Below are 12246 nucleotides of genomic sequence, written 5' to 3' on the forward strand. Positions count from 1 at the left end.
CTTTGCATTTCTGTGTTATCAGTTATAATGTCTTCTCATTCATTTCTGAATTTATTTGATTTTCTCTTTTCTTTTAGTCTAGCTAAGGATTTTTATTTTTTAAAACACCTAGGGGGCTTCCCTGGTGGCGCAGTGGTTGAGAATCTGCCTGCCAGTGCAGGGGACACGGGTTCAAACCCTGGTCTGGGAAGATCCCACATACCGCGGAGCAACTAGGCCCGTGAGCCACAATTACTGAGCCTGTGCATCTGGAGCCTGTGCTCTGCAACAACAGACACCGCAATAATGAGAGGCCCACGCACCACGATGAAGAGTGGCCCCCACTTGCCACAACTAGAGAAAGCCCTCGCACAAAAACGAAGACCCAACACAGCCATAAATAAATAAATAAATAAGTAAATAAACCCAAAGTTTAAAAAAAAACCTAGAAATCTTTTTTAATGTGTTATCTTTATAAAAAAAACCTGACTTTTGCTATCCTTGATCTTATCTGTTATTTTTGAGTCTTTATTTCATTTATTGATGCTCTGATATTTGCTATTTTCTTCCTTTTGCTAACTTTGGGCTTAGTTTATTGTTCTTGTTCTACTTCCATGAGGCTTAAAGTTAGGTTGTTCATTTGAGATCCTTCTTTTTTCTTAGCAGGCATTTATTACTATAAACTTGCCTCAACAATGACTTTTTGTGTTTCCCATAAGTTTTGATATGTTCCAATTTCATTTGTCACAATATATTTTTTCTGGTTTTCCTTTTGATTATTTAAAGACTCATTGGTTGCTTAGGAGTGTATTGTTTAATATTCACATATTTGTAAATTCTCCAGCTTTCCTCCACTATTGGTTTCTAGTTTCATACCATTATTAGTAAAAGGTACTTTATATTATTTCAATATCTTTAAGTTTCCCAAGACTTGTTTTGTGACCTAACAATTTATCTCTCCTGGAGAATGTTCACTGTGCAGTTGAGAAAAATGTGTATTCTGCTATTGCTTGCTTGTTCTGTATATGTCTGTTAGGTACACTTGGTGTAGCATTAGTTCAATCCTTTATTAATTTTCTGATTGGATGACCTACCCATTTGTGAAATTGTGGTATTAAAGCCCCTACTATTAGTGCTTGCTGACTATTTCATCTTTCAGATCGGTTAATATTTGATTCATATATTTAAGTGATGTGATGGTGGGGCATGTATTTTAATAACTATTATATCCTCTTAATAAAATGACTTCTTTATCGTTATAAAATGACCTTCTTTGTCTTTTGTTACACTTGTTGAAATAAAGTATTTTTGTCTAAGTATAAATAATCCTGCACTTTTGGTTTTTATTTACACAGAACATTTTTTCCATCCCTTCACTTACAATCTTTTTGCCTCCTTAAGGCTGAAGTGAGTTTCTTGTAGGCAACATATGGTTGAGTTTTGTATTTTTATTCATTCAGCCACTCTGTATATTTTTTCCACTCTGTATATATTTTCCAGAAATGTTCTTAAACACTTCTTTATATACATTACAGAATTTTCATCACATCTACCCCCTGAAAATAACTCTTTTCTTAACATAGAAAGCAAGGCATTTTTACAAGCATATTTTTACATGTGTTGTTAAACAGTGCTCTACATGTGTTACACTCTATGTCTGTTGATTGGAGAATTTAATCCATTTACATTTAAAGTAATTATTGATAGGTAAAGACTTACTATTTCTAATCTGTTAATTGTTTTCTAGCTGTTTTTTACTTTCCTTTTTCTTTTTCTTCTCTCTTCCTTTGTGAGTTAGTGATCTGCCACAGTGGTAAGCTTAGATTTCTTTCTTTTACCGACCTACAATTGGCTTTCGCTTTGTGGTTACCATAAGGCTTACATAAAACATCTTATAAGTCTATTTTAATCTGATAACAATTAACTTTGATGGCATTAAAAAACTCTATCCTTTCCCCTCCCAACATTTTACATTTTTGATGTCATGATTTATATATTTTTATATGTGTATCCATTGTACAATAAAATATCCAAATTATTGTAGCTATAATTATGTTTAAAATATTTGTCTTTTAACCTTTGTACTACAGGTAAGTGATTTAAACACCACATTACTGTATTAAAGAATTCTGATTTTAATTACGCTTACATTTACCAGTGAGTTTTATATTTTCATGTTACCAATCAGGATCCTTTCATTTGAGCTTCAAGAACTCTCTTTAGCATTCTTGTAAGGCAGGTCTAGTGGTCCTGACTTCCCTCCGTTTTTGTCTGGAAAAGACTTTATCTCTCCTTCATTTCTGAAGGACAGTTTTTCAGGGTAAAGTAGTTGGCAAGAGATTGACAGTTTTTTTTATTCTTTCAGCACTTTGTATTTATCATTCCACTTTCTCATGACCTGTAAAGTTTCTGCTGAAAAATCTGATGATAACCCCATGGAAGTTCCCCTGTTGAGATGAGGTTTGTTTTTGTTTGTTTGTTTGTTCTCTTGCTGCTTTCAAAATTCTCTCTTTGTTTGTTTTCTACTTTTGACAATTTTTAAGTAAAGTGTCTCAGTAGAAGTCCTCTTTGGGTTGTATCTCTGTAGAAAACTATGAGCTTCATGTACCTGGATGTCCATATCTCTCCCCAGATTTGTGAATTTTTCAACCATTACATCTTTAAATAATCTTTCTGTCCCTTTCTCTCACATTCTTTTCCTTGCAGTACTTCTATAATAAGAATATTGTTTACTTAATGGAGTCTCATAATTCATGCAGGCTTTCTTCATTCTTCTTTTTTTCCTCTGACTGTATAATTTCAAATGACACATCTGCAAGTTCACTCCTTCTTTCTTTTGTTTGATTGAGTCTGCTGTTGATGTCATCTATTGCATTTTTCATTTCATTCAATGTATCTTTCAGATCTAGAATTTCGTTTTGGTTTTTCTGTATGATTTCCATCTCTCTGTTGCAACTCTTATTTTGTTCACGTACTGTTTCCCCAATTTTGTTAAATTGCCTACATGTGTTCCCTTGTAGTACAATTATTTTGAATTATTTGTCAGGCAATCCATAGAACTTCATTTCTTTGGGGTCTATTTACTGAAAAATTATTTGTTCTTTGATGGTGTCATATTTCCTTGAATTTTCATGTTCCTTGAAGTCTTATGGTACTGTCTTTGCATTTTCAAAAGCAATCACCTCCTCCACTCCTTACTGACTAGCTTCAAGAGATAGATACCTTCACCTGCCAGTCTAGCTTGGGATTCTGAGACTTTCTCAGACGTTTTCTACAATGTGCCAACTGTACACATCTTATTTCTTCTTGGGGGGAATTCTTAAAACTATATGTTTTCTCTCAATCCCACAAAGCCAGGCTGGGTGTTGACAACCTCCCATTTGTCTTCTTTAGTGCAGCACCCTGAAATGTTCAAGTTTATGAGACTTTTTCCAATCCTGCAGTCAGGCCTGCTTTCAGCATTTGCTTGCTAACCATTTCCAATGTCTCACGATCACTTTATGTAGAAGTGTGCACTGAGAGCTGGCCATATGGGTGTGGGAGGAGCATGGATGAAGTGTGAAGAACGTTGGGTGTTCCCATGGGCCAGTTGGGAGAGAACTGCATGTGAGGCATCCTCAGTAGCTTAAGGTCAGGCTTCCTGATGGATTCTGTGTATGGTTTGGTAGAAAGAACTTAGAAGCAGTTAATAGCAATCCTTTGATGTTCCAAGCCCTGGTTACTATGTTCCCAGTCTCATCCAGTCCTTCCACCTTGCTGATTACGTTGATAATCTGGGTGAGGCAAGAAAGAAAGAATCTGGGTGGGCCTTTTACTTTTTTATTTTTTGCCCCAGGCTGATGACTTTATTTATTTATTTATTTTTGCTGTGTTGGGTATTCGTTTCTGTGTGAGGGCTTTCTCTAGTTGCAGTGAGTGGGGGCCACTCTTCATCACAGTGCACGGGCCTCTCACTGTTGTGGCCTCTCTTGTTGTGGAGCACAGGCTCCAGACGCACAGGCTCAGTAGGTGTGGTGCATGGGTTTAGTTGCTCCACGGCATGTGGGATCTTCCCAGACCAGGGCTCGAATTCGTGTCCCCTGCATTGGCAGGCAGATTCTCAACCACTGCGCCACCAGGGAAGCCCCTGGGTGGGCCTTTTAGACAGCAACCCACATGACTGAAGAAGTCATGCACTGCTTCACATGCTCTCAATTCCTCGTTGGAGAAATCACAGGCTGCAGGAACCTATCTTGTCATTGACCCTTGCTGTGTTAGAGGAAGGGTGATGGGGGCAAAGTGAAACTGTTCATCTTACCTCTTTAATGTGTCCAAGAATATTTTGCTCCAAAGGTGCATTGGAACTTATCTGCTGGACTCCCTGACTCCCACAAAGGTACTCTCATGTCTCTGTGACTGCCAAAATTGAAGTCCTATGGGAAGATGAGAGTAGAAAACTCCTACTTTGCCATCTTGATGATGTCACTCTCACATACGAAGTTCAAATTTATTTAAAAAGTGGATTCAAGGTCACACAGACAAGAAAATGGAGAGCCAGAATTAAATTATAAGTCCATGTGACTCCAAGTCTTTTTTCTTTAAATTCTACTATGCTCCCTCTCACTTATCAGAGAAGAAAAGATTACAGGTTTAGGATAATCCTCCAACTTCCTTATTTACTCTACTTTTAAAATCAACTTTAATGTGTTTGTACTTTGTGACCATGTTGAACTGGTCGAATAATTCTAGCATTTTCACTGTTACAAAACAAACTTTACATTCCTTTGATAAATTCCACTAGGTCAAAATATATAATCCTATTTAGATATTCCTGGCTTCATTTAAAAAAATATTTTGTTGAAGATTTTTACACCTACATTCATGAGGGATATTGGTTTACAGATTTCTTTTTTTGTTCCCTCCTTCTTAATTTTCTAGAAGAGTTTTTAAAAAAATTTGTATTATGTCATCATTAAAAATGTGATAGAATTTGCTAGTGAAGTCATCTAGGCCTGGGTTTTTCTTTGTGGGGGGATTTTTAAGTACTGATTCAATCTTTTTACTTGCTATATGTCTATTCACTTTTTCCTTTTTTCTTGAGTCACTTTTGTCTTTTTCTGTCTCTCTAGGAATCTTTCCACTTCACTTACATTATATAATTTGTTTACATGAACTTCCTCATATTATTAATTTATAATCTCTTTAATATGATTAAAAACTGTACTTGTGCCACATTTTCCATTCTTGATTTTATTGATTTTTGTTTTATGTAGATAAAAATTTGAAAATTTCATTAATATTTTCAAACAAACTTTTGGTTTCATTGATTTTATCTATTGTTTTAGTGTTTTCTATTTCACTGATTTCCACTTTAATCTTTATTGTCTCCTTGCCTTCTACTTGGTTTAAGTTTAGTTTGCCCACATTTTCCAAGTTTGCTAAGGTGTAAACTTAGATTATTGATTCTAAATCTTTTCTTCAATTATACTCATCTGAAGATATAAATTTCCTTCTAAGTACTTCTTTAGCTGCATCCCATAAGTTTTGTTATATTGTTCTTTTGTTTCCCTTCACTTCAAAAGTTCCCTTTTGAATTTTTTTCATTGACTCATCAGTTATTTAGAAGTATGTTGTTTAATTTCCAAACATTTTGGATTTTCATTTACTTTTGAGGTTAACCAGAAGTTATTAAATAAGAATTGCATTATAGAGAGAACACAGGTTTTTATCAGAGTTACAGCTTGGCTTTTGTCTAGCTACATTGGGTTCATGAGTCTCAATTTATTTATGTGAAAAATGAGATAAGACTATTCTTACAGTTCTTATAGTCTGCTTTGAGGATTAACGGACACTGAGCATAGCCCCTCATATGCTATACAGATGATGGTCGTTATTATCTCTCATTCCAATGGAATTTGCAGAACAATTTCCCTCATTTCAAAACTGATGAAGAAGTTTAGTTTTCCACTTTGATGGAAATCAAATCTCCTTTTCAGTTTATAAGTCCAGAAAATATATGGCATTTGTGAGTCCAAACCATGTGTCTAAGGAAAGAAAATAAAAAGAACAATACCTTTTAGCTGCAAAGTTTCCTTGACTGTCAAAGGAACCCCAAGGAAAGGCCATTTCTTTTCCAGGATGGCTTCATCTTCCTGCTTCTCTTCAAGCTTTTTATCTACAGCATGACCTCCTTCTTAGCTGCCTCAAACCTAGAAAGAAATGAAACAGAGTTACATAAAGCACAAAAAGTAGCCATCTACTCAACTTTACTAAAATAAAATGGATTGACATGTTGAAATTAATGTCAAGAACTTTATAAAGCTGACCCTTTGAGCCAGTGATTCTCCTTTTAGGAATGCATCAAAAGTACAATAATCCAACATACTAAAAAAAATACACACAGAAAGATAGTCAGTACATCATTATTTATACTGGAAAAAGTGTGAAAGCAACCTGACTGCTGCCAAATAAATTATTATAGATATCTATTATGGATAACTGTGTAGTCAATAATAATGGTGTTCCTTAAAAGTTTGTACTGCCCTTTGGAAATTCTTAGGATATAAAATGATTTAATTTAAATGAAAACAGAAGGTTACAATGTTATATTTCTAGTTTAATTCCAACCTGAAAAATTCACATTTCATGCATTACACATGACATTGTACATGCACTGTAAACAAAACAAATGTTAACAGTGAATAACCAAGTCTTATGGTGCTAAGATTATGGGTAAATTTTTTTGTCTTTTGCAAATATCCTATGACAAGCATAAATTACAGCAATTCTCAGAAACATACAATTAAATCAAAACACCTAAAATAACAGTTTGAGTGTATGTGGTAATACAATCACTAAATTATGTGATGCCAATGGAATTTCTCAGTATCTCAAGCATTAATTCTTCAAAAGAGGAATTTTAAATCCTGTAAATAAGCAGTCATGTAAGTTAAAAAGTAACTTTGTTAAAGAACCTTTGGGCTGGAGAGAAGAGAAGATGGCGGAAGAGTAAGACTCAGAGATCACCTTCCTCCCCACAGATACAACAGAAATACATCTACACGTGGAAATGCTCCTATAGAACACCCACTGAATGCTGGCAGAAGACGTCAGACTTCCCAAAAGGCAAGAAGCTACCTACGTACCTGGGTAGGGCAAAAGAAAAATGAAACAACAGAGACAAAAGAATAGGGACGGGACCTGCACCAGTGGGAGGGAGCTGTGAAGGAGGAAAGGTTTCCACACACTAGGAAGCCCCTTCGTGGGCAGAGACTGCGAGTGGCAGAGGGGGGAAGCTTCGAAGCCAAGGAGGAGAGCACAGCAACAGGGGTGCGGAGGGCAAAGCGGAGAGATTCCCGCACAGAGGATCGGTGCTCACCAGAACTCACCAGCCCGAGAGGCTTGTCTGCTCACCTGTCAGAGAGGGCAGGGGCTGGGAGCTGAGGCTCCTGCTTCAGTCGGATTGCAGGGAGAGGACTGGGGTTGGTGGCATGAACACAGCCTGAAGGGGTTAGTGCACCACAGCTAGACAGGAGGGAGTTCGGGAAAAGGTCTGGAGCTGCTGAAAAGGCAAGAGACTGTTTCTTGCCTCTTAGTTTCCTGGTGCGTGAGGAGAGGGAATTCAGAGCGCCGCCTAAACGAGCCCCAGAAATGGGCGTGAGCCGCGGCTATCAGCGTGGACCCGAGAGAAGGGAATGAAACGCTAAGGCTGCTGCTGCCACCACCAAGAAGCCTGTGTTGCGAGCACAGGTCACTATCCACACTGCCCTTCCTAGGAGCCTGTGCATCCTGCCACTGCCAGGGTCCCGTCATCCAGAGACAACTTCCCCGGGAGAACGCATGGTGCGCCTCAGGCTGCTGCAACGGCATGCCGGCCTCTGCCACCGCAGGCTCGCCCTGCATCTGTAACCCTCCCTCTCCCCGGGCTGAGTGAGCCAGAACCCCTGAAGCAGTTGCTCCTTTAAGCCCGACTTGTCTGAGTGAAGAACAGACACCCTCAGGTGACCTACACACAGAGGCGGGTCCAAATCCAAAGCTGAAACCCGGGAGCTGTGCGAAAAAAGAAGGGAAAGGGAAGTCTCTCCCAGCAGCTTCAGAAGCAGCGGAGTAAAGCTACACAAACAACTTGATGTACCTGCATCTGTGGGATACCTGAATAGACAAAGAATCATCCCAAATTGAGGAGGTGGACTTTCGGAGAAAGATATATTATTTTTCCCCTTTTCCTCGTATTGTGAGTGTGTATGTGTATGCTTCTGTGTGAAATTTTGTCTGTATAGCTGTGCTTTCACCATTTGTCCTAGGGTTCTGTCCGTCTGGTTTTTTGGGGGTTTGTTTGTTATACTTTAAAAATTTTCTTTATTTTTTCTTAATAATTATTTTTTTGATTTTAATAACGTTATTTTATTTTATCTTACTTTATTTTATTATATCCTCTTTCTTTTTTTTTTTCTTCTATTTTTTCTACCTTTTATTATGAGCCGTGTGGATGAAAGGCTCTTGGTGCTCCATCCAGGCATCATGGCTGTGCCACTGAGGTGGGTGAGCCAACTTCAGGACACTGGTCCACAAAAGACTTCCCAGGTCCACGTAATACCAAAAGACGAAAATCTCCCAGAGATCTCCAACTCAACACCAAGATCCAGCTTCACTCAACGACCAACAAGCTATAGTGCTGGACACTCTATGCCAAACAACTAGCAAGACAGGAACACAGCCCCATCCATTAACAGAGTGGCTGCTTAAAATTACAGTAAGGCCACAGACACCCCAGAACACACCACCAGACGTGGATCAGCCCACCAGAAAGACAAGGTCCAACCTCATGCACCAGAACATAGGCACTAGTCCCCTCCACCAGAAAACCTACACAACCCACTGAACCAACCTTAGTCACTGGGGACAGATACCAAAAACAACAGGAACTATGAACCTGCAGCCTGCAAAAAGGAGACCCCAAACACAGTAAGATAAGCAAAATGAGAAGACAGAAAAACACACAGCAGATGAAGGAGAAAGGTAAAAACGTAACAGACCTAACAAATGACGAGGAAATAGGCAGTCTACCTGAAAAAGAATTCAGAATAATGATAGTAAAGATGATCCAAAATCTTACAAACAGAATAGACGAAATGCAAGAAACATTTAACAAGGACTTAGAAGAACTAAAGAGGAACCAAGCAATAATGAAAAACAGAATAAATGAAATTAAAAATACTCTAGAAGGGATCAATAGCAGAATAACTGAGGCAGAAGAACGGATAAGTGACCTGGAAGATAAAATAGTGGAAAAAAATACTGCAGAGCAGAATAAAGAAAAAAGAATGAAAAGAACTGAGAACAGTCTCAGAGACCTCTCAGACAACATTAAACTCACCAACATTCGAATTATAGGGTCCCAGAAGAAGAAGAGAAAAAAAAAGGGGCTGAGAAAATATTTGAAGAGATTATAGTTGAAAACTTCCTTAATATGGGAAAGGAAATAGTTAATTAAGTCCTGGTAGCACAGAGAGTCCCATACGGGATAAATCCAAGGAGAAACACGCCAAGACACATATTAATCAAACTGTCAAAAATTAAATATAAAGAAAACATAATAAAAGCAGAAAGGGAAAAACAACAAATAACACACAAGGGAATCCCCATAAGGTTAACAGCTGATCTTTCAGCAGAAACTCTGCAAGCCAGAAGGGAGTGGCAGGATATACTTAAAGTGATGAAGGAGAAAAACCTACAAAAAAGATTACTCTACCCAGCAAGGATCTCATTCAGATTTCATGGAGAAATTAAAACCTTTACAGACAAGCAAAACCTGAGAGAGTTCAGCACCACCAAACCAGCTTTACAACAAATGCTAAAGGAACTTCTCTAGGCAAGAAACACAAGAGAAGGAAAACACTTTACAATAACAAACCCAAAATATTTAAGAAAATGGGAATAGGAACATACATATCAATAATTATCTTAAAAGTAAATGGATTAAATGCTCGCACCAAAAGACACAGGCTGGCTGAATGGATACAAAAACAAGCCCCATATATATGCTGTCTACAAGAGACCTACTTCAGACCTAGGGACACATACAGACTGAAAGTGAGGGGATGGAAAAAGATATTCCATGCAAATGGACATCAGAGGAAAGCTGGAGTAGCAATTCTCATACCAGACAAAATAGACTTTAAAATGAAGACTATTATAAGAGACAAAGAGGACACTATATAAAGATCAAAGGATCGATTCAAGAAGATATAACATTTGTAAATATTTATGCACCCAACATAAGAGCACCTCAATACATAAGGCAAATACTAACAGCCATAAAAGGGGGAAATCGACAGTAACACAATCATAATAGGGGAATTTAACACCCCACTTTCACCAATAGACAGATAATCCAAAAGTAAAATAAATAAGGAAACACAAGCTTTAAATGATACATTAAACAAAATGGACTTAATTGATATTTATAGGACATTCCACCCAAACACAACAGAATACACATTTTTCTCAAGTACTCAATGAATATTCTCCAGGATCGATCATATCTTGGGTCACAAATCAAGCCTTGGTAAATTTAAGAAAATCGAAATCGTATCAAGTATCTTTTCCAACCACAACACTATGAGACTAGTTATCAATTACAGGAAAAGATCTGTAAAAAATACTAACATATGGAGGCTACACAATACACTACTTAATAACGAAGTGATCACTGAAGAAATCAAAGGGGAAATCAAAAAATAGCTGGAAACAAATGGCAATGGAGACACGATGACCCAAAACCTATGGGCTGTAGCAAAAGCAGTTCTAAGAGGAAAGTTTATAGCAATACAAGCCTACCTCAAGAAACAGGAAACATCTAGAATAAACAACCTAATTTGGCACCAATATCAATTAGAGAAAGAAGAACAAAAAACCCCAAAGTTAGCAGAAGGAAAGAAATCATAAAGATCAGATCAGAAATAAATGAAAAAGAAATGAAGGAAACAATAGCAAAGATCAACAAAACTAAAAGCTGGTTCTTTGAGAAAATAAACAAAATTGAAAAACCATTAGCCAGTATCATCAAGAAAAAAAGGGAGAAGATTCAAATCAATAGAATTAGAAGTGAAAAAGGAGAAGTGACCACTGACACTGCAGAAATACAAACGATCATGAGAGATTACTACAAGCAACATTATGCCAATAAAATGGACAACCTGGAAGAAATGGACAAATTCTTAGAAATGCACAACCTGCCGAGACTGAACCAGAAAGAAAAAGAAAATATGAACAGACCAATCACAAACACTGAAATTGAAACTGTGATTAAAAATCTTCCAACAAACAAAAGAACCAGGACTAGATGGCTTCACAGGCGAATTCTATCAATCATTTAGGGAAGAGCTATCCCCAATCCTTCTCAATCTATTACAAAATATAACAGAGTGGGAAAACTCCCCAACCCATTCTATGAGGCCACCATCACCGTGATACCAAAACCAGATAAAGATGACACAAAGAAAGAAAACTACAGGCCAATATCTCTGATGAACATAGATGCAAAAATCCTCAACAAAATACTAGCAAACAGAATCCAACAGCACATTAAAAGGATCATACACCATGATCAAGTGGGGTTTATTCCAGGAATGCAAGGATTCTCCAATATATACAAATCAATCAACGTGATACACCATATTAACAAATTGAAGGAGAAAAACTATATGATCATCTCAATAGATGCAGAGAAAGCTTTCAATAAAGTTCAACACCGATTTATGATAAAAACCCTGCAGAAAGTATGCATAGAGGGAAATTTCCTCAACATAATAAAGGTTATATATGACAAACCCACAGCCAACATCGTCCTCAATTGTGAAAAACTGAACCCATTTCCACTAAGACCAGGAGCAAGACAAGGTTGCCCACTCTCACTACTATTATTGAACATAGTTTTGGAAGTTTTAGCCACAGCGATCAGAGAAGAAAAAGAAATAAAAGTAATCCAAATCGGAAAAAAAGAAGTAAAGCTGTCACTGTTTGCAGATGACATGATACTATACATAGAGAATCCTAAGGATGCTACCAGGAAACTACTAGAGCTAATCAATGAATTTGGTAAAGTAGTAGGATATAAAATTAATGCACAGAAATCTCTAGCATTCCTATACCCTAATGATGAATATCTGAAAGTGAAATTAAGAAAACACTCCCATTTATCATTGCAACAAAAAGAAAAAAATATCTAGGAATAAACCTACCTAAGGAGAAAAAAGACCTGTATGCAGAAAATTATAAGACACTGAT

The 12246-nt window shown here is 37.2% G+C and overlaps 1 protein-coding gene across 1 annotated transcript in view; it reads right to left on the reverse strand.

Moving 5' to 3' along the window:
* The window catches only part of FAAH2 (fatty acid amide hydrolase 2), a gene marked incomplete at its 5' end in the record, with an annotated part of 204888 nt that overhangs the window by 32630 nt on the left and 160012 nt on the right, over positions 1-12246 (reverse strand). Inside the window, 2 exon segments of the mRNA XM_082377790.1 lie at positions 6027-6139; positions 6142-6167. Coding sequence (XP_082233916.1) covers positions 6027-6139; positions 6142-6167 — 139 coding nt within the window.

The sequence above is a fragment of the Balaenoptera borealis genome, assembly GCF_965194805.1.
Source record: "Balaenoptera borealis genome assembly, chromosome: X".
NCBI classification, from domain to species: Eukaryota; Metazoa; Chordata; class Mammalia; order Artiodactyla; family Balaenopteridae; genus Balaenoptera; species Balaenoptera borealis.